This window comes from Camelus dromedarius, chromosome 8 (assembly GCF_036321535.1).
Source record: "Camelus dromedarius isolate mCamDro1 chromosome 8, mCamDro1.pat, whole genome shotgun sequence".
Lineage (NCBI taxonomy): Eukaryota > Metazoa > Chordata > Mammalia > Artiodactyla > Camelidae > Camelus > Camelus dromedarius.
The window spans coordinates 2,984,565-3,009,986 of record NC_087443.1 but is presented as its reverse complement, the minus strand read 5'-3'; the positions used below and the strand labels follow the sequence as shown (position 1 = coordinate 3,009,986).

General features: G+C 43.2%; 1 protein-coding gene across 1 annotated transcript in view; it reads right to left on the bottom strand.

Annotated features, from left to right (window-relative positions):
* Positions 1-25,422, bottom strand: part of LYST (lysosomal trafficking regulator) — a 159,518-nt gene that overhangs the window by 58,612 nt on the left and 75,484 nt on the right. Inside the window, exons 22-31 of the mRNA XM_064487841.1 lie at positions 24,365-24,496; positions 21,152-21,776; positions 20,286-20,463; positions 18,186-18,355; positions 16,549-16,779; positions 14,558-14,724; positions 13,735-13,884; positions 8,935-9,126; positions 6,801-6,982; positions 4,668-4,874 (exon numbers count right to left, since the gene is read on the bottom strand). Coding sequence (XP_064343911.1) covers positions 4,668-4,874; positions 6,801-6,982; positions 8,935-9,126; positions 13,735-13,884; positions 14,558-14,724; positions 16,549-16,779; positions 18,186-18,355; positions 20,286-20,463; positions 21,152-21,776; positions 24,365-24,496 — 2,234 coding nt within the window. The remainder of the gene's footprint in view (positions 1-4,667; positions 4,875-6,800; positions 6,983-8,934; positions 9,127-13,734; positions 13,885-14,557; positions 14,725-16,548; positions 16,780-18,185; positions 18,356-20,285; positions 20,464-21,151; positions 21,777-24,364; positions 24,497-25,422) is intronic.

Genomic DNA, 25,422 nt, shown 5'->3' with positions numbered 1-25,422 from the left:
TTTGCCTTTTAAAAATTTGCATCCATACAAATGTCACTGCACTTGGCTTTAGGATATTTTAAGCTGTGAATAGTCAACAACTGGGTTTGGACACTGTTACATTTTGGGCGACATTTAAATTAACATGCTGAATCACATTATGTCTTTACCCAAGGTATAAGATGAACACATGCAATGCTGAAAATAGCAAAGGTCCTTTTAACGCAGCATTTGAATCAGTCAGGGGACAGCTGCCGCCGAGCAAATGAGAAGAATGGCAGGTGCTCTGCAGGTCAGAGGCCTGAGGAGCGGCAAGCAAAGAGCAGTGGTGAGTGACTGCAGTATTTTCAGTGTGTGTCTCAGAGGTGATGTTCTTGATATAACTCCAAAAATACTTCAGTTCAGCGTTTTCAAATCGTCTTAAAAAACTACCAGAAACATTTTTATTTATTCTGAATATCCATAGAAATGCATGATCTTCTTAGACACTGAAGTTGTTTCTAATATCTCATTTTAACATCCTCTGATCAATCATTTATTGACTGTAGTTCCTAGGCCTAGAAAAGGTGTTGTTAGAGACACACAGTCTTGTTTTCAGCTCTCAAAAAACTGAATTGAATCTATTAAACACGTATCCTTAGAAAAGAGTAAAATGTTGCAACGTGTAAAAGTAAAATTTTCTATGAAGTTTCTAAGAAGCAAGCATTCCGAGTGGACTACAGACAAGGAGGAAGGCTTTGAAGGCGTTCCAGTGTGAGCTGGTGTGTGGCTACGTGGATCGATGGGGGCCCAGACAAAGGGCAGGACAGAAGGCGCTGTGTGCTGGGCGGACAGTGTGACACAGCGGCCAGTCAGCAGGACGCCGTTGGGGAAGAGGCCACCAGAGACGAGGACAAGACTTGTTTTGAGAAGAGGAGGAGCTACAGCTGGAGGATTCCTCAGACTGAACTTATAGAAGAAAAGCTCGGGGCTTTAAAAATCAGGCAGGTTACAAGTGGGATACAGCGCGCAGGCAGCTGTGAAAGGCATGAGAAGACCCCTCTGCACCGCTGCAGAGCAATCGCCAGATGTGCTGTTTCCCGAAGAAAGTAAAGTGAGCAAGAGTGCGTGCATTCACTTCATTCGTGTGAAGAAGTGAAGGAGATAATACACACACTCTGTGTGTGTGTATGTGTGTGTCTGTGTGTACACAGATTTGCTTGTATCTCCAAAAGAAATAAAAGCCCAGTAAAGATGGTCACCTACAGAGAAAGGGAAAGACTGAGGGGAGAGTACAGAGGTAAAGATAGGACTTCTTTGAACATCTGTGTTTCATTATTTTGATTTTGGAAGCAGGCAGGTATTTTACACAATTAAAAACAATATTAAAAAACCCAAATTAAAAACCCAATGGAATCTCTAAAAACAGAAAGATAACTGAAAAAAAAAAAAACCAAAAAAGAACCTAACTAGTCAGCTGATGGCCAGTTGGTGGCCTAACCAAATAAAGAAAGCTATTTTAAGTGCTCTTACAATGGAGTGTTCTCATGGTGCACTCATAATGGCATCCTAAGGGCAAAAGAACCACAGAGAAATCTTAAACTGCATTCAGTAGGCTTGTTACAAGTGATAATGTTGTCATCTTATTTTGAAAATGTTTTATAGATAGATAAAGCAAGTAATTATTATGTTAATGTCATCAGGAATTAAGATGAACATGAATAAAAAGAAATATAAAAATCCAAGAAAAAGTGAAAGTAACAGTATGAACTCATGGTTTGTTTATTTTTCTAAAAAACACATTCCCTTGCTTTGTCCCCTAAACAGGCCGAGTAGAAGCGGCAGCCCCACGGAAATGGACACGCCTAACCCAGGATTTGTGGTCTCTACACGCTATCACCTCTGTACAAGGGAACAGGGGCTTCTTGGGGGCAAGGTTTGGGGCCCCTCTGGGGAAGGAAATGTCCAAGATGAGCCTGGGACATTCTTCTGCTCCAGAAAAGGAAGAAGTTAATCATATTGACTTGCTAAAAATTTAAAAGGCCGTGTTAAAAGGCTGTAACAACTTGAATCTACAGAGGCGTTAATCTGAATCTGTCAGAAAAACAACTGCAACGGTTTGAAACTACTCACAACATTTATAAAAAAATACCTGAGTTTGTGCCCACACTTCAAAAATAAAAACAAATACAAAAATTAGAGGCTGCCAGGGCACTAACTCATTATTCTAAAAATAAACAGAGGAGCAGACACAGCATTGACCTTGCCTTTCCTGTGCAGACCACACTGCGGGGTAGCCAAATAGCCGAGAAGGGATCGTCCTTCCCTGCGGGAGAATCGGAGCTGACAGACGCTGGTGGAACGAGAAATGTGGAGAAATCACTACTTGCCGTCTCCTAATGGAAACGTGCATCTTGGCTGCTCCAGCTACCAGGTGAGGGACTCAGGGCGACTCTATAGTGGCTGAATCAGGCTGATGCCACAAAAAGCAAGCAGCCAGACGTGCTCTGCCTCCTGCCATGATGTCACGGAAAGTGCAAAGCACCCCTCAGCCGATCATGAAATCGAGAACTGGGACCTAGTCCAGCCTCTAGAACTAGAGCCACAGGAATGCAATCAGCCAGATCCAGAGTGTGGGAAGTTCTACAGAACAAAGGGCCCAGTTTCACCAACAAATAAAGGACATTAAAAAAAAAAGTGGTTGGGGAGGATGTCAGGGTTAAGAAGACGTAGCACACACCACACACAGCAGTGCATGGGCCTTGTCTGGATCCAGAATCAAGAGAACTATTAAAACAATTATGAGAAAACTGGGAAAATTTAGACAGTGGGGATTAGATGATCACAAGGAATTATATTACCATCACTGACTGTCGTAAATTTAAAAAAAGTCCTGTCAGTCAGAGGTACCTACTGAAGTATTCACAGGTAGAATGATTTGCTCCTTGACATTTGTTTCAAAACACCACAAAGAAAAATTAAAGCTGGGCAATAGTCATGTGCGGTTCTCTTCTCTGATTGCTCCCAAGGTTTAGGTAAGTTTGAATGCTGCCAGAATACACTTAAGAAAATCGGACACAGTAATCTGGTGGTCCTGAGGTGGAGAGGAGGCAGTGCAGTGATCCGGGCACAAGGGCTGAAAGTCTGAATGAGGACAGGTGGGCAGACTGCAGGGGACAACGGCGCCGGACAAATGACTGGCCTTAGGGATGACGTGGACTGCAGAGACAAGAGTCACCCCTGGTTCCGACGCTTCCAGCAGAAAGCAGGTGGAGATGGGCAGGCGGAGAGGGTAGCGGGGAGGGCAAGCGGCTGCAGACATCGGGGTTGGGTTTCGAAGGACAGCAGCTTTGCTGAGTATAAAGCAACGAAAGAACACCTCTTTGAACTGCCCACAGAAGGAAGCTATGGGGCGAGACATGCTCCTGCCTTGGAAAAGGGAAGACAACGCCCTCAGCCCACTGGAGAGTCTTAATACTGGAAAGAGCACCATAAAGTACTACTTTAAAACTATCACCTTTTGGTTCCTAATACGATCCACCTGAGTTTCACAGGTATATAACAGGGCCATCTGTCCTTCCTTCTGCATCATTTAGTACTTTATTTACAGGGGCGTAATTTACATTCAGTACAGCACACAGATGTTAAAGTGTTCATTTCTATGGGTTTTGACAACTGCATACACCCATGTAACCACCACCCAGAGTAAGACATAGCACATTTTTATCACCCCATGAAGTCTCTCTGTGCCCCCTTTTCTGGTCAGCTCCCCTTCTCACTGCCCCCACTCCTCACAGGGACAGCTCCTGTCCTGAATTCTCTGACCACATCTTCACTCTGCCTGTCCTCGGGCTTCCTGTGACTGGAATCACACAAAATGTACCCTTTGTGTTTGGCTGTCCCTTTTGCCTACACCATGATTCTGAGCTTCACCCTTACTGGCAGGTGTAGCAGTAGTCTGTTCCTTTTTATTGCTGTGTAATAGTCCACTGTGTAAATACATCACAACTTAGTTATACATTGTCCCACTGACAGACATTCAGGTCATTTCCGGTTTTTGGCTGTTAGTAAAGAGGCCACCATGGATATTCTTGTACTAATCTTTTCATGGCCATATGTTTTAATTTCTCTTAGGTAAATACCCAAAAATGGAATTTCAGGGTCACAGGTTAGGGGTATGTTTAATTTTATAAGAAACTGCTAAACAGCCGTCTAAACTGGTTGTATCATTTAAATCCGCCACCTATCACTCATTCAGTGACAGGATCTATAGATTCTGTAATTCTTCAAGTATTTTGGTTTTATCATTCCCAATGACCAACACATATTTTTCTGTATTAACTTACTGTAAACATTTTTGAAATATGTTACACGTACTGCTGTTTAAGCTACTCAGGATAGATGTTTCATGGATAATACACTGCTTAAAACAGTCTCCCAACAGCTCTTAAAGAAAACACTTCAAGATTTAGGAACAAATTGCAAAGGATCTTACACCAACTCAGGTGCAGAACTTCTTACTGGGAAAAGGCATGGGAAATAAACAGAGAGGTCAGATTGAGTTCGGTAAAGAAAGATTCAGAAAGTATTTGTCTGGTAAGGCATTTGGCAAGAAAAAGCAGTTTAATTTCAGTCCTTGTTTTGTACAGCTTTATGTCTGACCTTTATGTCTGACCAATAGTTTTTACTTATGAAGCACTGACACTTACTTGCAGGGATGGACTAAGACAGTCTCGTAGTATTTCCTGATGATTTGGTTCACGAACTATTTCAAAAATTTGTGTTCTCTCTTGTGAGGGGTGAGCTGGCGACAAGATATGCACCAGCAGCCTCCCGAGCTGCACTCGGAAGGTCTCCTTGCAGGAGCCCAGGAGTTTAGCCCACTGCTGTCTGGGACCACTGGTTTTACTTGAACCCTTAAATCAAAACAGGAATGAATTAGGATCAAACGTCTTAAATAACTAATAAACTAACCTCAACACAGTCCTAAAAATCAAGGAATATGTTTTACACAAATGGGAGTTTAAAAGAGGCAGACAGACTGGATGTTTATTTACAGCAGCATTGTTCAAAATAGCCAAAACGTAGAAACAATCCAAATATCCACCGCTGGATGAATGGAAAAACAAAATGTGGTATATACATAGAATAGAATATTGTTGAGCCTTGAAAAGAAATTAAGTTCTGCTTCAGAACGGATGAACTTGAAAACATTGCACTGAAATGAACAACGAAATAAGCCACACACAAAAAGGATAAATAATGTTAAATATTGTGTAACTTATAAGAGGTATCCAGAGAGTCAAATTCATAGAGACAGAAAGTACAACAGTGGTTATCAGGCGCTGGGGGAGAGGCTGATGGGGACTTGGGTTGAAAGAGTACAGACTGTCGGTTTGGGATACTGGAAAAAGTTCTGGAGATGGATACTGGTTGTGGTTGCACAACACCGTGAATATACTTAACACTGCTGATTTATGCACTTAAAAACAGTTAAAATAGTAAATTTTATGTTACCTATATTTTGCCACAAGTGAAAAAAAAAGAATAGATAAAGAAGCTAAAGTCCTAAGTCACTTAACAAAATTACTTAGGGCTTGGAAACTTAAAAAAAAAGAAAGAGAAAGAAAGAAAGAAAGAAAGAAAGAAAGAAAGAAAGAAAGAAAGAAAGAAAGAAAGAAAGAAAGAAAGAAAGAAAGAAAGAAAGAAAGAAAGAAAGAAAGAAAGAAAGAGAGAGAGAGAGAAAGAAAGAAAGAAAGAAAGAGAGAAAGAAAGAGAGAGAGAAAGAGAGAAAGAAAGAGATAAAGGAAGGAAGGAAGGAAGGAAGAAAGGAAGGAAGGAAGGAAGGAAGGAAGGAAGGAAGAAAGAAAGGAAGAAAGGAAGAAAGAAAGAAATCCATCAAAAAATAATAGGAGCTAAGCCTACATTGATTTTGCAATATAAAAGAGAAAGGAGCCATAATAAAGATCTGAATTAGGACTAAAATATTGAGCATAACTGTCACGAATTAAGAACTGCATGTAAACTGAGTATCAACACCCCCAACAAATAACCAAGCAAGCTGCTTCCAATGCGGCCCCACTGAGATTAACCCAACTCTGATCAGATATCCTGTATCTAGTTTAAAACCCGGAATCAGTACACTTTAGAGTTTATTCTGAGTTTCGGAAATGGCTCTCCAGTCACTCCTAGTCCTAAGGACCCTGCGTGAGTGATTTGGATCTAAGTGGAACCTACAGACAACATCGAGCTTAGGTCAGAGCCTGGCTCAGTCGTGACCGATGAGTTCTGCTGGAAGCAGAGCTGCCTCTGGTCTCCACGGAGCCTGCTGACCAACTGTCCCTGCAGCCAGCTGTGCATGGCCCACGGAGACCCAGGGGGGTGGATGGAAAACGGAGCCTGACGCTTGTCAGTGCTCTCTGTGAAAATCTGAAGAAGCTGGGTATGTTTAAGCCAAGATCTAAACTTTGTAATTATTTGTAATAACAATAATAATTCTAGAGTAAGTAGCTTTAAATAAAGTCTTTAAAAAACAGGTTATTAGTTTAAACTCTCATAGTAACCATCGAATTCCTACTCCTTTCTGATGCTGATCTGAGTTACTAAATTACAATATTAGAAAACGGCTTTTGGGTAAAGCCTTAAAAACTCACTGCATGAAGTGAGCCCTTTTGGAAAAGGTAAGGTAGCAACATATTTTACTTCATTATTAAAATTCAGGTTGTCTGAGTTTCAGAAAACTCGGTGAAAGAGTAGAAAAATGATTTTGAGAACATGTGACGCACACAGAACCTCTGCTCCTTCCGTGTGAATGAGCACTTCCATGCGATTGGTTTACTTACGGTAGATGTTTTGAATGCTTCTACCAGATAGGTGAACATCTCTTTCTGAAACGGGTTGACAGCAGAAGGCTGCTGTTCATGATGAATATTTTCTTCAGAAATTTCAGTCTCGGAAACTGAGGTCTGGCTTTGAGCAGCATTTTCTGGAGTACTCAAAATGTCAGTAATGTCTGCATTAAACTCTTTGAATTAAAAAAAAAAATCCAGTCAAATCACCAGTACCTAGCCGTCACAAATGGTAGTGATGCTGGTAAAAAATATATTGTGTAACTACTAATTCGGTTATCCCCCTGTAAATGTGTAGTAGGTGCACTAGACGTAGAAACTACAATACACTAGAGCAACAGAATTCACCTAAAGCAACATAGACATTTAAACATACGTAAGACATGCAATTCTAAATTAAAGATTGATTTTCCTAATGACGATGAATTAAACTGCAAAACTGTTAAAGTCATGAGGTTCTTCTACAAATTAAACACAAACCTTGTGGTATTTACATTTGATGGACGTGCAGACCTGTTTCACTGCACACGCTAGCCCATTAAATGCTGTGCATGTGATACAAATGGTTCAACTTCAGGGGAGGATATAGCTCAGAGGTAGAGCGTGTGCTTAGCATGCACGAGGTCCTGGGTTCAATCCCCAGCACCTCCGACAGATGAATGAATAAATAAACAAGCTTAACTATCCCCCCCAAAAAGACAAAACAAAAATGGTTCAATTTCATAGTTTAGCCTGTTTGCCCCAAATATAAATTAGAAAAGTTAAAAGAAAAAACAAAAAACCTTGGACATATTATATTTTTTAGTGATCAACTTTCATGTATCTTTTACTTTTTCCTGCCCTTCTTAGGGTCATTTGAACATTTTTTAGAATTTTGACTTATTTGTAGCACTTTTGAGTATATTTCTTTTTTGGTGGGGGGATGACAAGTAATTAGGTTTATTTATTTTTTTAACGGAGGGAATGGGGATGGAACCCAGGACCTCACGCATGCTGGGCATGCACTCTACCACTGAGCTCTACCCTCCCCCTCTTGAGTGTATTTCTTTGTACAGCTTTTTAGTGGTTGTTGTAGATACTAAATTTTACACATAAATATATAAATCACTAGCTACTACAGAAACACAAATTAAAAGCACAATGGTCTATCCCTCCACTGTCAGAATGGCTAAAATTTAAAATAGTGAGGATTCCAAATATTGGTGAAGATGTGAAGAAAACTGGGTCACTCATACATTGCCAGCAAGAATGTAAAATTACACTGCCACTCTGGAAAAGTTTGGCAGTTTCTTAACAAGAACAAAACACACAACTACGATACAATTCAGAAACTGCACTTCTGGACATTTATCCCAGAAGAGCAAAGACCTATGTTCACACAAAAATTTCCATATGAATTTTTATAGCACTAGCTTTATTTGTAATAGCCCATAACTGGAAAACACCCAGATCATCTTTCGACAGGCAAATGGCTAAACTGTGGTATCTCCACACCATGGAAGACTAGTCACCAAAGCCAGAAAGGAACAAAATATTGACACACACAAGAACGGGCATGACTCTGCAGAGAATTGTGCTGAGTGAAAAAGGCCAGTCCTAAAAGGCCACGTACTGTATGATTCCACTTATTAACATTCTTGACATGATGAAAATATAGAAATGGCGATTGCGGGAAGTGGGTGTGGCTGTAAGAGGTAACATAAGGATCCCTGTGGCGATGGAATGCTCTTTTTCTCAACAGTATCAGTGTCAATATCCCTGTGGTGATATTGGACCATAGTTCTGCACGATCCATTGGGGGAAACTGGATACAGGGTACATGGAATCTCTCTGTAATACTTCCTAATAATTGCATGTGAATCTACAATTACCTCAATAAAAGCTTAAAAGATATACCAGAGGTGCTGTATTGTTTCAAACTCAATGCTCAATCTAGCATTTAACATATTAAAAAGCAGAATTTTATTCATGGCTGTTAGTCCCAAATAAACAATTCCTGTAATAGTGTGTATGCTAAGAATAAAAATATAATGCTATTTAAAAATTTGAAGCCTAGTCAGCTGTTTCTTAAATTATTTCTCTTTTAATGCAATACCTGAGCAAGAACATATTTATTCTCTAGTCCTACCTTGGTAAATTATCCTGTTAACTGCTAAAATGGCGAGCCTCTGCAGCCTCTGGGCAAGCTCCGTCTCGGTTGCCTGGACCGGGTTCTCCTGGCTCATCCTCCGTTGCATCATCATATGAAGTTCATCACTTGCTACCGAGCGCATTTTCATCAGAAGAGAGTCAGTCTGCGCAAGGGGAAATTTTCGAGGACCTTCGAGAATATGAATTAAAATGTCAAATGCCAGACTTAAGAAGGATGAAGGAAACTATTTTTGCTATAACTTTTTGATTATCAGACCATGAAAAGAAGAGGTGATTCATACAAAGGAAAGAGAGTGATTGAGAGAAAGTGATGTTTCTCCCTCGCTGAAGAAGTGCAACAGTACCTCTGATTTCCAAGCCCTAAGCACGAATGTTGAAGCTTGTGACACAGCTTCGTGGGATGGATATCATTTGGCAAAACTTTAATCTTCTGAAAAACTCAAAGATTTAGAAGGGTACGTGTATGTAGTTCCGAATGTTCTGACAAAATATTTTCAAATACTGTTTCACTTCCTTGTATTCCAGAATAATCAACAGATTTTAAGGCACATCATGTTTTAGTAAGAACATTACTCCTTCTGGGTAATTGACATTGTTGAATTTTGTAAAGTAGTTTTGAAAAAGTGTATAAGTGACAGAGTAGAAATCAGTCAAATGAAAGTGAAGAGGTCAGAAAGGAAAGCATCATTCCAGTAATTTATTATTAAAATGATTTGTTACATAGGCACCCTGCGAATTCAGTCTCACAGAGGCATTCCCTGAGAACCGTGTCCTCCGGTGGGGAGGTAGGGGTGCTGCTCCGGCACCATGACTGCACCTGCGCCGGGAGGCACCACACAGGTCGTGGATCCGGGAGAGATGGAGGGGACTGAGTCTTGGTGTAACGGACTGAAGGAGAAGGGCATCGGAAGTTGACCATAGGAACCAAAATGACGTCTGGGTACGTGAGGAATAATGGAGCCCTTCATTGGAATTGAACCTTTTTAAAATTATGAAACCATATATCAATTTCCATAAATAGCCTCTATAAATATTACTTAACATATGACTAAATTATGATAGGTTGTAATGACTCACCCTGCAAGATACACACACACATTTTAACAGCATTTCAGATTGCCCAGTTTTTCAGGTAATCTGTATTTTTTATCAGTTAATACATTTTGGTGGGTAGAGTCACCTTGGAGACAAAAACGAACTAAGTGGGAAGAAAAAACTTTGTATCTGGGACACATTCAAGAAAAATATTATCAGACTATGTCCTTAGTTTAAGCAGATTCTTGTAATGTCTGCATCTCTGATGGCTTTCACGCTGGGTAAGCAGCTGATAGTCACAATTCAGAGACACAGCAATAGGCCAGACCAGGAGATGTTAGGCCTCCTCCAGCGCAGGCACCGGGAAGAGCGGGAGGGCGTCCCAGCAGCCAGCTGGGAGCTGCACTGAGCTGGCGTGGCCTGAAGGACAGCGCTTTTTTAGCCTCAGTTTCCTTACACGTGAGATATGGATTATAAGGTAAAATGCAGACCACCTCACAGGTGGGGATTTGTCACTATCTGATGCTACAGGAAATACACTTGCTTACAGGCTTATTGACCATTTCCTCCAGTAAAACACAAGTTCATGAGAGCAGATAAGGTAATGACTGGTACACGGCTGATGTTCAATAAATGTTTGATAGCTGGATGAATGGATAAAGAGGTTTTTTCTGCGGATTAAATAAGATAATGGATGTGAAGCACTGCCTGTCTCATACAAAGAATTAAAAGCTAACAGTTGGTATTGCTATTAATGGTTGAAATATAAAGGAAATTCATTTGCATGTGAATTATGTCAATAACACAATATTTGTATACACATGCACACGCACATGTATGATTATTTATGACAGTTTAAACATACGTGTAGTACTTTAAATAATACCCTAACGCTTACTTCTTCCTTTGCGTACTAAGGTGATATGTAAAGGTTTTCATATTGATAGGCAGATAAGTGGAAAAAATACGTATATAAGAACTTACATTATAGCAATGTAATAATAACAAACCAAACAAACAAACCCCTTTGTTATTGATAACGGGGGGGGGGAGATCATGGCAAATCAACATAACAGATTGTTACGCATTCACTATAAAAATATATTACATGGAAAAGTGTCCACAGCACACTGATTGGAAACAGCAAGCAGTCTACAGACAGAAGGCTGGGAACGACACTACCTAGGCAGCGTCCTCTCTCTCATACACGCCCACATCAAGGCAGACACGGACCCGCAGGAACCGGTGCTTTGTTCGCCGGGTAGGAGGCTCCATCGGAGCTCTGAGCAGAACGGTGCCCAGGAGTCAGGCTGAGAGAAGACTGAGCTGGTGGTAACACAGCAGCTCACGCCTCTAAGAGCGTGAGAACTTACATCTAGATATGACGGAAGTGCTGCTGGAGAAACCCTGGCCCCATGCCACCAATGTCCCGGGCTCACAGCCTACGGTCAGAGGACCTGGTGTGCGGGGTTCAGGGGGCTGTGGGCTTGGAGATGCCACCTGTCTCAGCAGTTTTCAATAAAAACTAAGTGATTCTATTCAGGAAAAAACATCCCCCCTCCTTCAAAAAACATTTATCACTAATGAGAACAGCCAGTTTTGAATCTTTGAAGGAACAGTTCACCATCTAAATGATGGAGAAACAGACTCCGCTTAGTCACTGAAGCATCATGAACAAGTGGGCCGATGAGTTTTGTAACCACGCTGCTCAGAAGCAGGGAGCTTCAGCGCTGGGGACTTCTGCACCAAGTGCACAAAGCCAATGCACTTTCAACAATAACTTTTGACTAACAGCGAGCTATTAAAACACAGTCCTCCCTGAATACATGTGTAAAACAACATGGGAGGAATTACCAAGCAACAGCATAACACACATGAAACAGAGTCACGAAGTCACTCCGTTTTATAAACCAGAGTCACGAAGACAGAATTTAAATAAGGCAGTACTCAAGGCAGGAAGAATTCTCAGGAGACCTGAGACGGAGGGTCCTGGAGACACGGCGAGCTGCTGCAAGGGGGTGGGCGGCAGCAGGGTCTAGTTCTAGGCCCCAGTACGTCTGAGGAATGGGAAGCTGCACTGGGTGACCTACAAAGTCTTTTATCAACTTCAAAACTTGTAGGAGTCTATAAGCCTCCTATGGCCTAGAGCGACTGCATTTCCTGAGACAGAGTAAAAGCATGAGCCCCAGGGTGAGGGGCGAGGAGTCAGGAAGCAGAGGGAGGAGGTTCAGAGAGAGGGCTGAAGGCTGCTTTCCACTTCTTTTCCACATCCAAGAAATCCTGCAAAGGAGAGGTGTTCCAGAAGCGGCCTTCTGGCAGGCAGGGAGCTGAGCATGGCCGCCAGGCCTGGGGAATGGCGGAACTCCACCTGGCATGGGAGGCCCACCAGGAGGGGCACTCACGAGGAGGGAGTGTGTCCAGGCAAGAAATTAAGGAAGAAGGTACAGGGCAGTGGGTTATGTGGATGTTTCAGAAGCTTTACTTACATAAGCTTTTCTTTCGCATAATCTAAACATATTCCTGTGAGACCACGTATATTTTAATAGCTTTTCTCTCCAGATGAGTGTTTCACATGGCTTTCAAATTTGGAACAGCACAAAACACAGTGAAGCAGTTCAACACAGGTAGAGGAAAGATCTCGATTCAAAAGGCCTTAAGACTGCAAGGGTGATTAAACTTCAATTTACCAAGTATTCTGTTTGGAGATGTGTGTGTGTGTGTGTGCGTACACATATATCCACCATATTTACATGTACATGTGTGTATACAGCCAATGTGTATCTGGGGGGCAGGATTTATGCTCTATTCCTGGATTGTGTGTATAAGGGTCAGAGTGGATTTTGTGGAAAAAATAAGTAAGTCTAACAATATTAGTGATTATTACTTGATGATAAGTCCTAATTTACAGCAAGCCCTAATGTCACGTGCATTCTAACCTGACCCGAGCCACTGTCACCTCTGCCTTCACTATTGCAGCAGCCTCCTCCCTGCACCTCCCACTACCCTTCCCACCCTCCTCCAATCCACTCTCTATGCACAAACCACAGCGCTCTGTGTAAAATGAAAACCTGGGTATGTCACACTGCCTACTTAAAGACCTTTGGCACCTTCCCATAGGGATAAAACCCACACTCCCTAACGCGGCCTTTCTGACCGCATGTGAACCGGTCCGTGCCATCCTGTGCAGCCTCAGCCGGCCTCCCTGTCTCACGGAGCCCTGCGCTCTGGCTAAATGGCTTTCTTCCCATTCTCTGAGCAAGTGTAGCATTCTCCTGCCTCTGGGCCCGCACACGAGCTGTTCATCCGGCCTGAAACACTCTTCCTCTGACTCTGGCTACCTCCCATCTCCTCCCTCGTGCCTATGCTGAAATCTCACTTCCGCAGAGGCCTTCCTAACTCCAGGTGTAGGTCAGGTTGCCCCGTTATGGTCTCTGTTCCTGCCCTCCACATTGCTCTGCTATTTCATGGTCTCTGCAAGGGCAGAATCCGTGTCTTTTATTTTCATCATTGTACCCTCAGCACTTACCTTATGCTTGGCACAGGGCAGGTGCTCGGCAGAGAGCTGACTGTGAAGAGCACTGAAAAGAGAGCAGCAGGACAGTCTCCTCCGGGAGGAAAATCTCAAATTTTATAGTTTGACTTTTTAAACAAAGAAATGTTTTAAACATGTGAATGGCATCAGAACACAAGAGAGTTGAGCTACCTTCAATTTATGATGATTAAAATGTGATTTCGTGCTCACCAGCAATGCTCCTTCGCTTCTGCAACACTGCATGGTGGGGAGAAGGCGACTGGCACGAGTCTGTAAGGCTGTCAGGGTCATGGTTTGCGGTGGTCTTTATAAACTCCATAGCCGCCTGGAGAACTCTAAACTGCAGTGCGACAGCCATATCTAGGAACAGAAGACACTAGAATGTTTTCAAGCTATGTGGTTGTTAATTTTTTTACTGAATTGATTTTTATATTTATGCAATATCTAAACTGTCAATAGTTTATTACTAGACATAAATTTTAAAAAATTTGATCAACGTGGGTCCTTGATGGTAAAAACATTTAACTGTTCTTAAAAACAATTCTAAAGCAAATTTCCAAATGATCACTACAAAAAATTCAATGGAAAAAACTAGCTCACAAATTGATTTCATTCTATGTAATTGTTTCAAAGAACAGGATTTTTAACATATGAGGCAAAAGTTTAACCAGAAATCCTCACATTTTTCTGCCCCATATTCACTTTAATATTTGCCATTAAAGAAAACTAAAGGGTATTATTATTCAGCATATGTCTTTTGATTCTACTTGTAAGAAAAATCAGCAGCTTCCTTGAATAATGTGTTGCCAGCTACTAATTACATCAAGGAATCACTTTCTTATTTTTGCCACTTAAGGCTTCTTTTCAAAACTGGTAAACAAAGTACAGGATGAACTTTTAGTAAAACAGTTTCTCTAACCCACTCTCTACACGGAAGCCGGAGAAAGAGGATTAAGTTCTAATAATAACATTTTTGGCTATTACACAACTCCCCCCGCCCCAGCCGCCAAATCCATCAAAATTAAAGTCTTACTTTGTGTCCTCTTGTTTTTGCTATTTTGAAGATATCCAAGCAGTACAATGAGGTCTTCAATAACTCTAAAATACTGTGAGCCCGAGGAACTGCAAGCGTGGATTGTAACCGCTATGAGGAGCTGCTGTATGTCACAAGCCAGCAGTCTGTGTTCATTCGAAGGAACGCTACAGAAAAAGGACACATAACGTAAGGCGAAAAGAACTGGTCTAAACTCCTGCCCACCAGCACTGGCTCCCCGGCGCGTTCCCTCGGTGTGCATCCTGCGTACTCAATGGCGGGTCCCTGACCCACACGCCAGGAGCAGACAGGAGACGACACACTTGACTCCTGTCACAGCCGGGCTTGGAGAGGGCTCGACAGGTGACCAGGTGACTGTGAATGGTAAACGGCGTAAGTGTAACAAGAGGTGAACACAAGACGCTGAGGGAGTGTACAGGCATCCGAGCCATGCTGAACGGGAAGATTCTGGGGGCACCAACGGGGATGTTCTGAGAAGGCTTCTCAGGGATGGTGACTTTGACTCAATCAACCTCTCTGAGTCTCACTTACACAAATTATAGTTATTTTAAGGATTAAGTGAGATAATAGATTTGAACATATATTAATCACTTATAAATACCTAATAAATATGAATTAGTTACTTCTGTCCCTCAATTTTTAACCTTATTTATAAAATCTACTTCAGTTGTGACATTAAGCCTCTCCATTTACTTTACCAAAATCAAGCAAGAGTTGGGAATTTGAAATTTGTAGATACTGACAGTCACATGCAGAACAGATAAAAAGATCATACTGTATAGCACAGGGAAATATATACAAGATCTTGTGGTAGCTCACAGTGAAAAAGATGTGGCAATGAATATATGTGTGTTCATGTATAACTGAAAAATCGTGCTCTACACTGGAATTTGACACAACATTGTAACCTGACTATAACTTAATTAAAAAAAAATCAGGTTAGAGTTAGAAATGGTAACTGCTTTGAGCCAATTAGCAGAGCAGCACACAGGGGCACTGAGTAAGTACAGTTTATTCAAAACAGCACAGCAACAAACTGCTCTCAGGAGCAGCCTGCAGCACTCCTCCTAAGCTCTGCCAGCATCGCGCCCTGCGCTGTCATCAAGGCTAAACGTCTGGAGGAAGCATAACACTTGGCACTTCTTTGTATTTCTCATACGCCTAGCACCCGGATCCTAAATAAAACAGGTGTCCAATAAAAATTAAACTGAGATAAGCACAAGGAGTCCTCTCTCGTACCCAGAGAGCCTCCTTGGCCCAGAGAATTACCAAGGTTATGATCCGTCTTCTCTGCAGAAATGTATTAAACATCTAATGCTTTAATGAGCAGTAAGATGATGCTTCTGGAGATTTGTGTCTTAACAATATGCCAGTAAGAATGCTATGCTGTACATCATAAATGCAGACACTAAAGGCACAAAAATTCAAATAAAAATATTAATCTACTAACATATTTTATAAAGCTGTTAATCAATTTGGAGGGCAGTCTTTGCTGATGTACTTTGGTCATTAGAAATTAATTTATGGCAACAGGACACGTGTGCTGAACGTGGGCAGCACCGTGACTTCAGAGCACAGGCCTCTGTGGCGAGGCAGACTCGGTCTCCAGGTCTCTGCCTGCTGTGTGATCACCAGCAAGCCGCTGGGTCTCTCTCACCCTCAGTCTCCTGCTCCTGATGGAGGGGGTCATTTTTGTAAGACTACAGTGGGAGCCTGGTAAATACATTTCAGCTTGTCTTTAGGTCCTAAATACCTAAAAGTACGTCATATAAACACCTTTTTAAAAAACCTTATTGAAAACAGTAGAAAACAGGCCCCCCTCATTCAATTTAATTTAATTCTATCAGTTTTGGAGAAAAGAAATTCTCTGAGTTTTCTGACATGTCAGACGCTTTCATGTAACCTGCTCAAGTTTTCCCCTTTCCAAAGTTTTCATCAGAAGCAGTTTTCAATAATGACGAAAAACTTACTTCTTCTCTAATCCGTTCAGGGCCGCCACCGTGTTACACAACACGTAGAGGAGCCCATTATCCAGCAGCATGTCCGCCACCTTGGAGCAAGAATTCAGGATTTGCAGAAGCAGCAGGAGAGCGTTATGCAAGAGCACGTTGTCATACAAGGAGGTCTCTATCAGCCCCAGCACAGGGATGACGGACCACTTCTGAAAAAGATCTATGTTTTTCACATCTTCCAGATCAAACCTATAATAAATAACACACAGTGAAAACCACATTACGAACAATTAACCATGAAATAAAGAAAACTGATTGCAATATGGGCCGTTTGGCTGACCTGATTTTGAAGCTATGAAACATAAGTTAGGGTAGCAAGGATCCTTAACCTTTTTTTAGCTCACAGACCCTTCCAATAATAAGATTAAAGATGTTGCTAAAACTGTCCCAAGGTGAATACGCCAACATTCAAATGAAACATGCATATAATTTCGTGGTTTTAATTGACTCACTTTAATTTGTCCACGAACCCCTTAGGTACCCAAAGAACTCCTGCTTCAGGGGTCTACATTACAGGTGCAGAGAAAAACAAATCATTCAAGTGTTTGATACCTCATTTCCCTCATCTGTCACTATGTGTGCTGATAAGTGCTCTACCTTCTTCTCGAGGCTGTTGTGAGAATCACATGAGATAATGCAGAGCTGCTTTGAAAGAGGCAACAGCTGTACATGGATGAAAAGTGTCACTGCTGCAGGTAACAAGCCAACTGATCACGGTCGGAGCTGCCCACTTACAAATAAGCAGGAGACACTTAATAATAATAAAAAGACACACATTCCCCTCCATCATAGACAGAAATAATCATTTAACTTTTCTGCCTAACTTTTGGTTTGGGAGAAAACTATTCTTCATTTTCTGTACGTATTGGCTAATCCCTCAGCATTACACCAGGGTCAAAGCTCAGTCACCAGTGTGCCAGAATCCCAGGGGAGGCACAGGCTCTTCTCCCGCAACCTGAGGCTCTAACCGGAGTGAGGAGCTTCCCTAGGGGCCACTCATGGAATCTGCTGCTGAGCATACAGGGGCCACCTTTCTTTTCAGTTAACCTTCTCAGGTTAGCACTATATGCCAGATCTTTTTTTTTTAATTAAATTAAATTTTTTTAATTGAAGTATAGTCAGTTTACAATGTTGTGTCAATTCCTGGTGCACAGCATCATGTTTCAGTCATACATATACATACATACACTTCCATATTCTTTTCCAGTATAGGTTTCTACAAGGTATTGAGTATAGTTCCCTGTGCTGTCCAGTAGGACCTTGTTGTTTATCTCTTTTATATACAGTAGTTCATATCTGCAAATCCCAAACTCCCAATTTACCCCTTCCCACCCCCTTTCTCCCCATATGCCAAATCTTAACCATCACCTTCTTTCACTTCTTTCTTTCTAGTTCCTAGCTAGTGAATGAAATGCAAAGGAAGAAGTTATATTAGAAAGAATATCAAATGGAAAATAATACATTGATTCACCCAGAAAATGACTTTTAGCAGATTTTTTTTAAGTGACCAAATAATTTTGTTAGAAGTCAGTTTAATAAATTTTACATTTAAGACAACGGATCCCGAATGATGATGGATGGAAGGACGCACTTACTCCTCATCAAGGCCAATGCGTCGGCCAGAGAACATTTCGATGAAGCATTCTAACAATTCCTGAGTTCCCCGATGAAGATACAACTGGTTTGCTAGCAAGGAAAAGCCACGATTCTTCAGAAATTTATCTTTTTGTTCCTTAGATGCTCTATTAAAATATGCATGCAGTAGCTAAGGAAAAAAATTAAGACAATTTAGATAACGTATGAAAATTCTGTATGACATAAACAAATTAGACACTGTATTACACGTGTAGTTGGAAATTACTGTTTAATTTCATTCAGAACATAGAAAGCTGAAAGGAGATGCCACCTCCACAGCAAAACAGAAATAAACCTTGTCCCTGACTATGCCGGAATGCTGACGACGACGGTCCTGGAGCTCTTGGCACACCTGTGAGGGGAAACCAGCTTTTTAGCTAAGCATGGACACCTAGTAGACTGGCAGTCTTGGTCGAGTACAGTAGAGTATCTGTGCCTAACTTTGATTCTGAAGCAAGAAAAATCAGTCAACACTGTATTATGCTTTCTCTGAAAACATACATATATCCTAGATGTCTGGTTTTCAGACTTCTGGCCGACTGTTTATCCTGGGCATCGGCCTACATTTCCACCCTTCCTCAGCATCTGAAATGCAGCACGGGTACAACCAAAGTAACCGTTTTTCCTTCCAGACTCACTGCTTCCATGGCTCTGATCTCAGACACAGAAGCACCCGGCACCTAGACTGTAAGTTCAGCCTCGCTTCTGGCTCTCCTCGTCCTGATTTCCCACCTGTAACTATGAAGGCATCTCTCCTCCATCCCAGTTAACATCTCTCAACTCCGCCTGTCTTCGACTCCCCGCCTCCCGGGTCAGGAAGGCATCACTTCTCCCCTAGACTCCTGTGCTAGCCGAGAGCCGACAACTTCCATGTCTCTCTCCCTGCCATCACTCTCTCACAGTGGTGACAGGCTCCTGTTCCCAAAACACACACCCATGTACTGCCCTACTTAAAAAGCTTTCTAAGTTCACGGCATTAAACAAAAATACACCTTGTGCATGAATCCGTCCCTGGTTCCCCCACGAGAATGAACTGCTTTCCCTACGCTCCCATGCTTCTCTGTTAACACTCCCACCGAAGCACTCGTCACAGAAACCCTTACATTTTACTTAGCTGGGTACATGTCTCCCTCCCCGATTAGACTATAAACGCTTGAATGCAGGGGCTTATATTATTTCCCTTTATATCCCACATAGCAACAAGCCCAGTGTTTTGCATAATGACATGGAAGCTAAGTAAATACTGGGTTGAACTGCAAGGGATTAAACAATACCCTACATCAAGACAAACTAGAAAATGAGAATCTTTAAAAGGCCATTTCAATATTATGTCATTTTCTAATGAAAACTATTCATATTAAACATTTATTCATTCAACAATATACTTAGGACCTTTTATATATTAGACACAAGACTCTTACTCTCAGAGTTTATATTTCAGTGTGGGAGATTAAAATAACAAGTACACAAATAATTTAAGAGATAATTACAAGACATGGCTAGGATGCTACTACAGAATAAACGAGGAGTAGGGCCAGAAGGAAGCCGTTCTGCGAGGTGGTCAGGGAAAGCCTCTTTGAGAAGGTGACACCGAGGCTGAAACCTGAAGTAAATGTCTAAGATTTGATGACACTACACTGCAGAAGAGGTTCCTAATGAACTATGTGTTCCTTGCAATCAGTAGACGCAAAAAACACATTGACATGAGTTGGAGGGGTAGGTACAGCTCAGTGGTAGAGCACATGCTTAGCATGCACGAGGTCCTGGGCTCAATCCCCAGTCCCTCCATTAGATAAATATAATAAAAAATTAAGTATATGGTTCAGTAATTTAAAAAACAAAAACAAAAGAACACGTTGATCTGAATCAATATACGGAGGAGAGCTGAACTGGATGATACTCCATATAAAAGCATGAGTAAAAGGTAACAAACTGTATCAGCTCATTAGGGTTAAGAATAAAAAAGCTTTAGGTCTATTTTAAAATGTATATCCAAATTTTAAGTTACACATATATTTATTTTTCCAAATTAAAACAACATATTTAGGAGCTGCCCTTACTTTAATAACTCCTCGCTGTATGGCAGGTGACGGGTGGTTAACGAGGACTAAGAGCGTGTCTGCTTGAATGAGCTTGTCCATCACGTCTTCCAGCATGGCGTCAGGCAGGATAAGAAGGACCCCGCTCAAGAGTTCGTACAGCCCACAGCATATGGGGACCAGGCAGTCTTCAGTCGCACTGGAACAGAGACCCCAAGAGCTTGCCTGACACAGTGCCGGGGAGGAAAGCAGCGCACTGCGATCCCGAGAGCCATGACGAGCGGCAGTAATTTTAACACGTGAAACAGAAGTCTGTAAGGTTTAAAGAGATGCTTCCTGACTTAGCTGTGATTAACAAGGCTGCCACCACTTTCTATCACCGGTCCTTTTTAGGTACAGTTGACTAAGCAGTAGTCTGTCCTACCTCTGTGATTTCCACGAGCCACGAGTGTTATTTAACTAAAGCTAAATAAAAATGCAGCTGCCCAGCTGCACATGTAGGCGCATGTGCCGACCCCAGGGGGCGGCACAGGCGAGCATTCCCATCACTGCAGTCTCACTGACAGTGCTGGTGGAGATGCTTTTGGAAGGAATAAAAAATCGTGTAATTTTCCTAAACTGAAGAGTCTGTCTCTAATAACCATATGGAATTAAACGAACCACAGATGTTTTTTCCTTCAAGAACTATCTATGGTTTAGCCTTTGGTTAAAAGTGGAATTCTGCATCACTCAGTATTAAAATGAGGAGGGAGGGACCTTTGTTATCAACACACATGCTGTATTTAAGAGGTTATGCAATAAAGCCGCTTCTACAAGCACGGAGGTTCATCCCAGTGCAGTAAAGGGCGGTGGGGGGGGGGGAGTTGCGCATAAGAACACGTGAGCACCTGTGAGCGCCTGCGGCCCGGCGGCCCAGGGGCTCGCAGCGGAGAGGAAAGGCAAAGTTGTCCCAGTCCTCGGCGCTCCTGTCGGCCAGGCTGGGCCAGCGGCCCAGGGCGGCAGCTCCGTGCTGTGACGGGAAGGCCAGCCCGAGGCTTGCGACGGTGCTGTGGCTGCGCTGGAACGAGGCCAGCCCCCTCAGGTGATCGGGCCGGCGCGGGCAGGGCTCGTCCCCGGGACCGGCGTCCTCGGATCCGGGCTCCGCGCCCGGCTCTTTCTGACCGACCCTGGCTGCAGGAAGCGCCGCCGTTCCCGGGACGCCAGGGACAGGGGCCTGGGCTGGCAGGGCGGCCTCCGCCTCGCAGACCGTTTTCGCAGACTCGCAGCTGCTGAGGAAGGCATCTTCCCCGCCTCTCCTCAGCGTCTCGGAGCTCCCCAGCGGACTCTGCTTCTCTGGCCAGGAAGCCACGTAACTGTCCACGACCCTCTGCAACCCCTCGATGCTGCCCCCCACACTTCCGGGCAGCTTCCGTGGCCATGTCCGAGGTGAGGAGGTAGGGAAGGCCGGCAGGCTTCGGGAACGCGGCATGGGGGCAGCCGCCTGCTGCGGGAGAGCCCTGCCGGAGCCGCTTCCTGGCGGGAGCAGACAGGAAAAGGCACTTAAACATCCGCCCGGTGGGGCCACTGCTGCACAGTCACCGCCGCAGCAAGAACCCCCCCTCGTAGTGACGGGAAAGAATCCCTACAGGTTAGCGTTCCCGGTAACTAGTGCTTAACATTCTTAAAACTATTTTTCTTTTAACTACTTGTTATTAAAATCTTCCAAAAATACAGGTCTTCTCCTGTCTCCTTAACAAAATACAGTACTGCCTCAATGATCGAAAGTCGTAGGATTAATGGTTCTACCGAAGTGAAATTCAATGAACTGAGTGAAGCGTAGTTCGCCGTGGCGAGCGGTCTCCAGGCCGCAGATGGACGCAGGGGGAAGAGTGTGTGCTCTGCAACTAGACACCCCTGGCTGCTCAGGTGGCCTCCAGTGAGTCATTTAATTATGTGAGTGCTAGTCTCTGCAAGTGTAAAAAGAGCGTTCAGAATTTCGACTCTGCAAGGTTGCTCTAAGGATTACGTGAGGTCACATTTGTGATGCAAAGCACAGACTGCCTGCCGTAGGACAGGTGCTCAAGAATAGGCAGCAAGAACGGTCGTGCCTGGTGTTGCTATTACTGGACCAAACGGCCCTAGACCGTTCTCTCACTCCTCCAGGTCGTCTTCTTCTTCTTCTTTTTTTTTCTTCAATTTTTTGGGGGGAGGGGTAATTAGGTTTATTTATTTATTTAATGGAGGTACCAGGGATTGAACCCAGGACCTTGTGCATGCTAGAAAGACTCTACTACTGAGCTGTACACCCCCCTCCCCACTCCTCCAATTTTGCAGTCACTTTTTGCTCTGTTAGCGAGAAGAAAACGTTTTTTCTCTTCTTGCTACCGCTCTCCACTTTGCTGCTTCTTATATTCTAAGTAGGAGGAGACAGAAAAGTCACTCTCCTCCTCAGTGCATGGGCTATAAGTGACTGCCACTCACGGTGTGGTCTGCGGGCCGGCTGCAGCCCGGGGTCAGCAGCACCTGTGTGACTGTTAGCAATGCGCACTCTCAGGCTCCAGATCTACGGAATCAGAATGGATGAGGCAGGGCCCAGGGATCTGGTCTAATGAGCCCTCCAGGCAAGTTTTCGGCAGGCTAAAACAGAGGCACTGAGACAGAGTAAACAAGAACCAAATGAACTGCTTAGAGCACAGGCTTTGTGATAATAAAGCAGCTCCACAGCTCAGAAGTTTTCCTACTTATTTCGGGACTTTGGCTGGAGGAATAAGGCTGCTGAAAAGATTCTGTTCAAACGACCTGGAAACAACGGGGGCATGAATGTACTTGAAAATGTTTCAGAGTGATGCACGACTATTTTAAAAATAACACTTCCTATTAAATTCCAAATAAAACTAATTAAACATAGCCTTAAAATATTCAAACAAAAGGCCATAAAATGTGCTAGAGAATAATTGAAACACTTTGGAGATAAACACCCAGATATCCTGTCCTTTCTCGCCATCTCTCTATCTTACCAGCACTAGTTAGTTAATCATCTGTATCAGAGCTACAGACAAGACTAGGTGGGACTGACAACGAAAGGAATGTCTCAGTATGGAAGGGGACAGCAGTCAGGAGAGGAAAAGACACACAGTCAGTTCACAACCAGGAGATGTGCACCTGTTTTTTCTCTATAAAGATAGAAATGAGGTAGTCTGTTAAGATAAACCAAGAAGAGAGGAGCGTACTATTAGCTTAAAGACTTGAATATACTTGCTACGGAAAAAGAGGGAATTGATTCTGAACATACAGAAAAATTACAGGGCAGCATTAAAGGGCCTACTACAGTTGCAGACCCTCCTACAGGTGCAGGAGTTCTCAGCGGCGACTTTCTTGAGCAGCTTTCAGCAGTGTGAGGAAGGTTAGAGTGAGGAAAGGTTAGGGTTTTTCAGGTCAAGAGTGCCTTAAAGGCCAAGGGGACAAGGAAAATGAAGAAATAAAATTATTGGCTAATGGGGTCTAGGCTGGAGGGGAAAAGGGAAGGGGGAAACTGGGATGATGACAAAGAAACTGGAGAGACAGGAGGGTGTCATCAGGGAGTGGGACACTGGAGGTTCAGAGGTGAGAAGTGTGTTCGGATGCCGTCCAAGGTCAAGGCAAACATACTGGTCAATAAGTAGAGGGAAAGGTCCCCAGAGTCAAGGGACATGAGGCCAGAGTGTGCATGGCTGTCCACATGGCAAGTGACGCTGTCTAGAATGACTTCAGGTAGAAAGGAGACAGTGAGCCAAACAAAGCTTTTGGAGAAAATGGGAAAATAAATCAGAAGCTTAATGAAAGCCAAATGACTATGACCAAAAGGGACAGAGAGTTCCAGAGCAAGAGAGCAGGAGCCTCACCCATCTCCTAAGTTCTCCTGAGCCTTTCTTGTGGTTTGGAGTGTGAGTTGCTGGTACCAGAAAATAGCAAAACGGATTCCTTAAACATGCTCTATAGTTTTTAAGTTTAGCCTTCCGTTTACTTAGTCTGAATAGCAGGTTGACTATGCTGCTAAAACATGCACAATTTATCTATCTATTAATACCCAGAATTAGTTATACTTTCACTATTGGGTTTTTATTTTTTAATTTTTTTCTTACCTTCGGGTGGTGAAGCAGTAAAAGCAGATGGGCTTATGACCATCAGTCCAGGGCTGGTAACAGACCTCCCTCCACTGCCAGAGCGCCTCTGGTACACGATTGACTGTACTTTCTCCTGAAAGATCTTGCCATCTAGGATCAAAACAGTTTGAGAGAATTTTTAAAAAGTATAAAACAAAAATGTAACTTTAAAAGCAAATCATCAAATGCAAATGTTTCTAAAAAGAAGTGCAAAGCAGACACCCGTGGCACACCCTGTACGCGAGCGCGCCCCGCAAGTCCTGCCCAGGCTCTCTGACTGCGCCTAGCCACTGCGGCCTCTGCTGCTTTGCAGGCCCTTGGTGCCTGCAGTCACTGCTGTGCCTCAGCAGCCTGATGCTTCACCTTGTATCTGCTAATCTGAGCTCTCCGAGGACCCTGCTCATCTCCACTCCTGGAGGAGAGGGCTGTGACTTATGTTTGAACAAAGGCCCCTCGATGTCCAATACAACTCCAAAATTGATACCTCCAGCTTAATCTTCCTTTCTGAGCTTCATATACTCGTAAATTCAACTGCTTGATTTCTTAAATGCACCGCAAATGTGCTAAATCTAAGCCTGAGTCATCCTTCTGCCCTGAATTCACTCCCGTTTTGCCCTCTGGTCCCTTTGGTGGATGCACCCGTCTCCCATGCAGGAACCAGGAGCCACCCTTGACCACAGCTCTCCTCTATCCATGACTTGTCAGTCTCCGGGTGCTACTGATTGCTGACTTGTGAACTCTTCTCATCCCCAGAGGAGTGCTATAATGCAGGCCCTCTTCACCTGTCACCTGGATTCTTACCAGACTTCTAAATGGTATCCGTGATGGACATCTGGTCATCCTCACCTCCTCAGAGCTACCAGAATTCTCTCCACCAAATGTCAGCCCTGGCTAAAAACCTTCCTGTGGCTCTCTGCTGCCTCCTTACCACCCTGGGCAAAGTCCAAGCTTCTCGTCTAACAGAATCTCCACGCTCTGTCTACACACCCCTTTTCCAGCCTTTTTTCTTACATTACTTCAGCAACATCAAGCTGTTT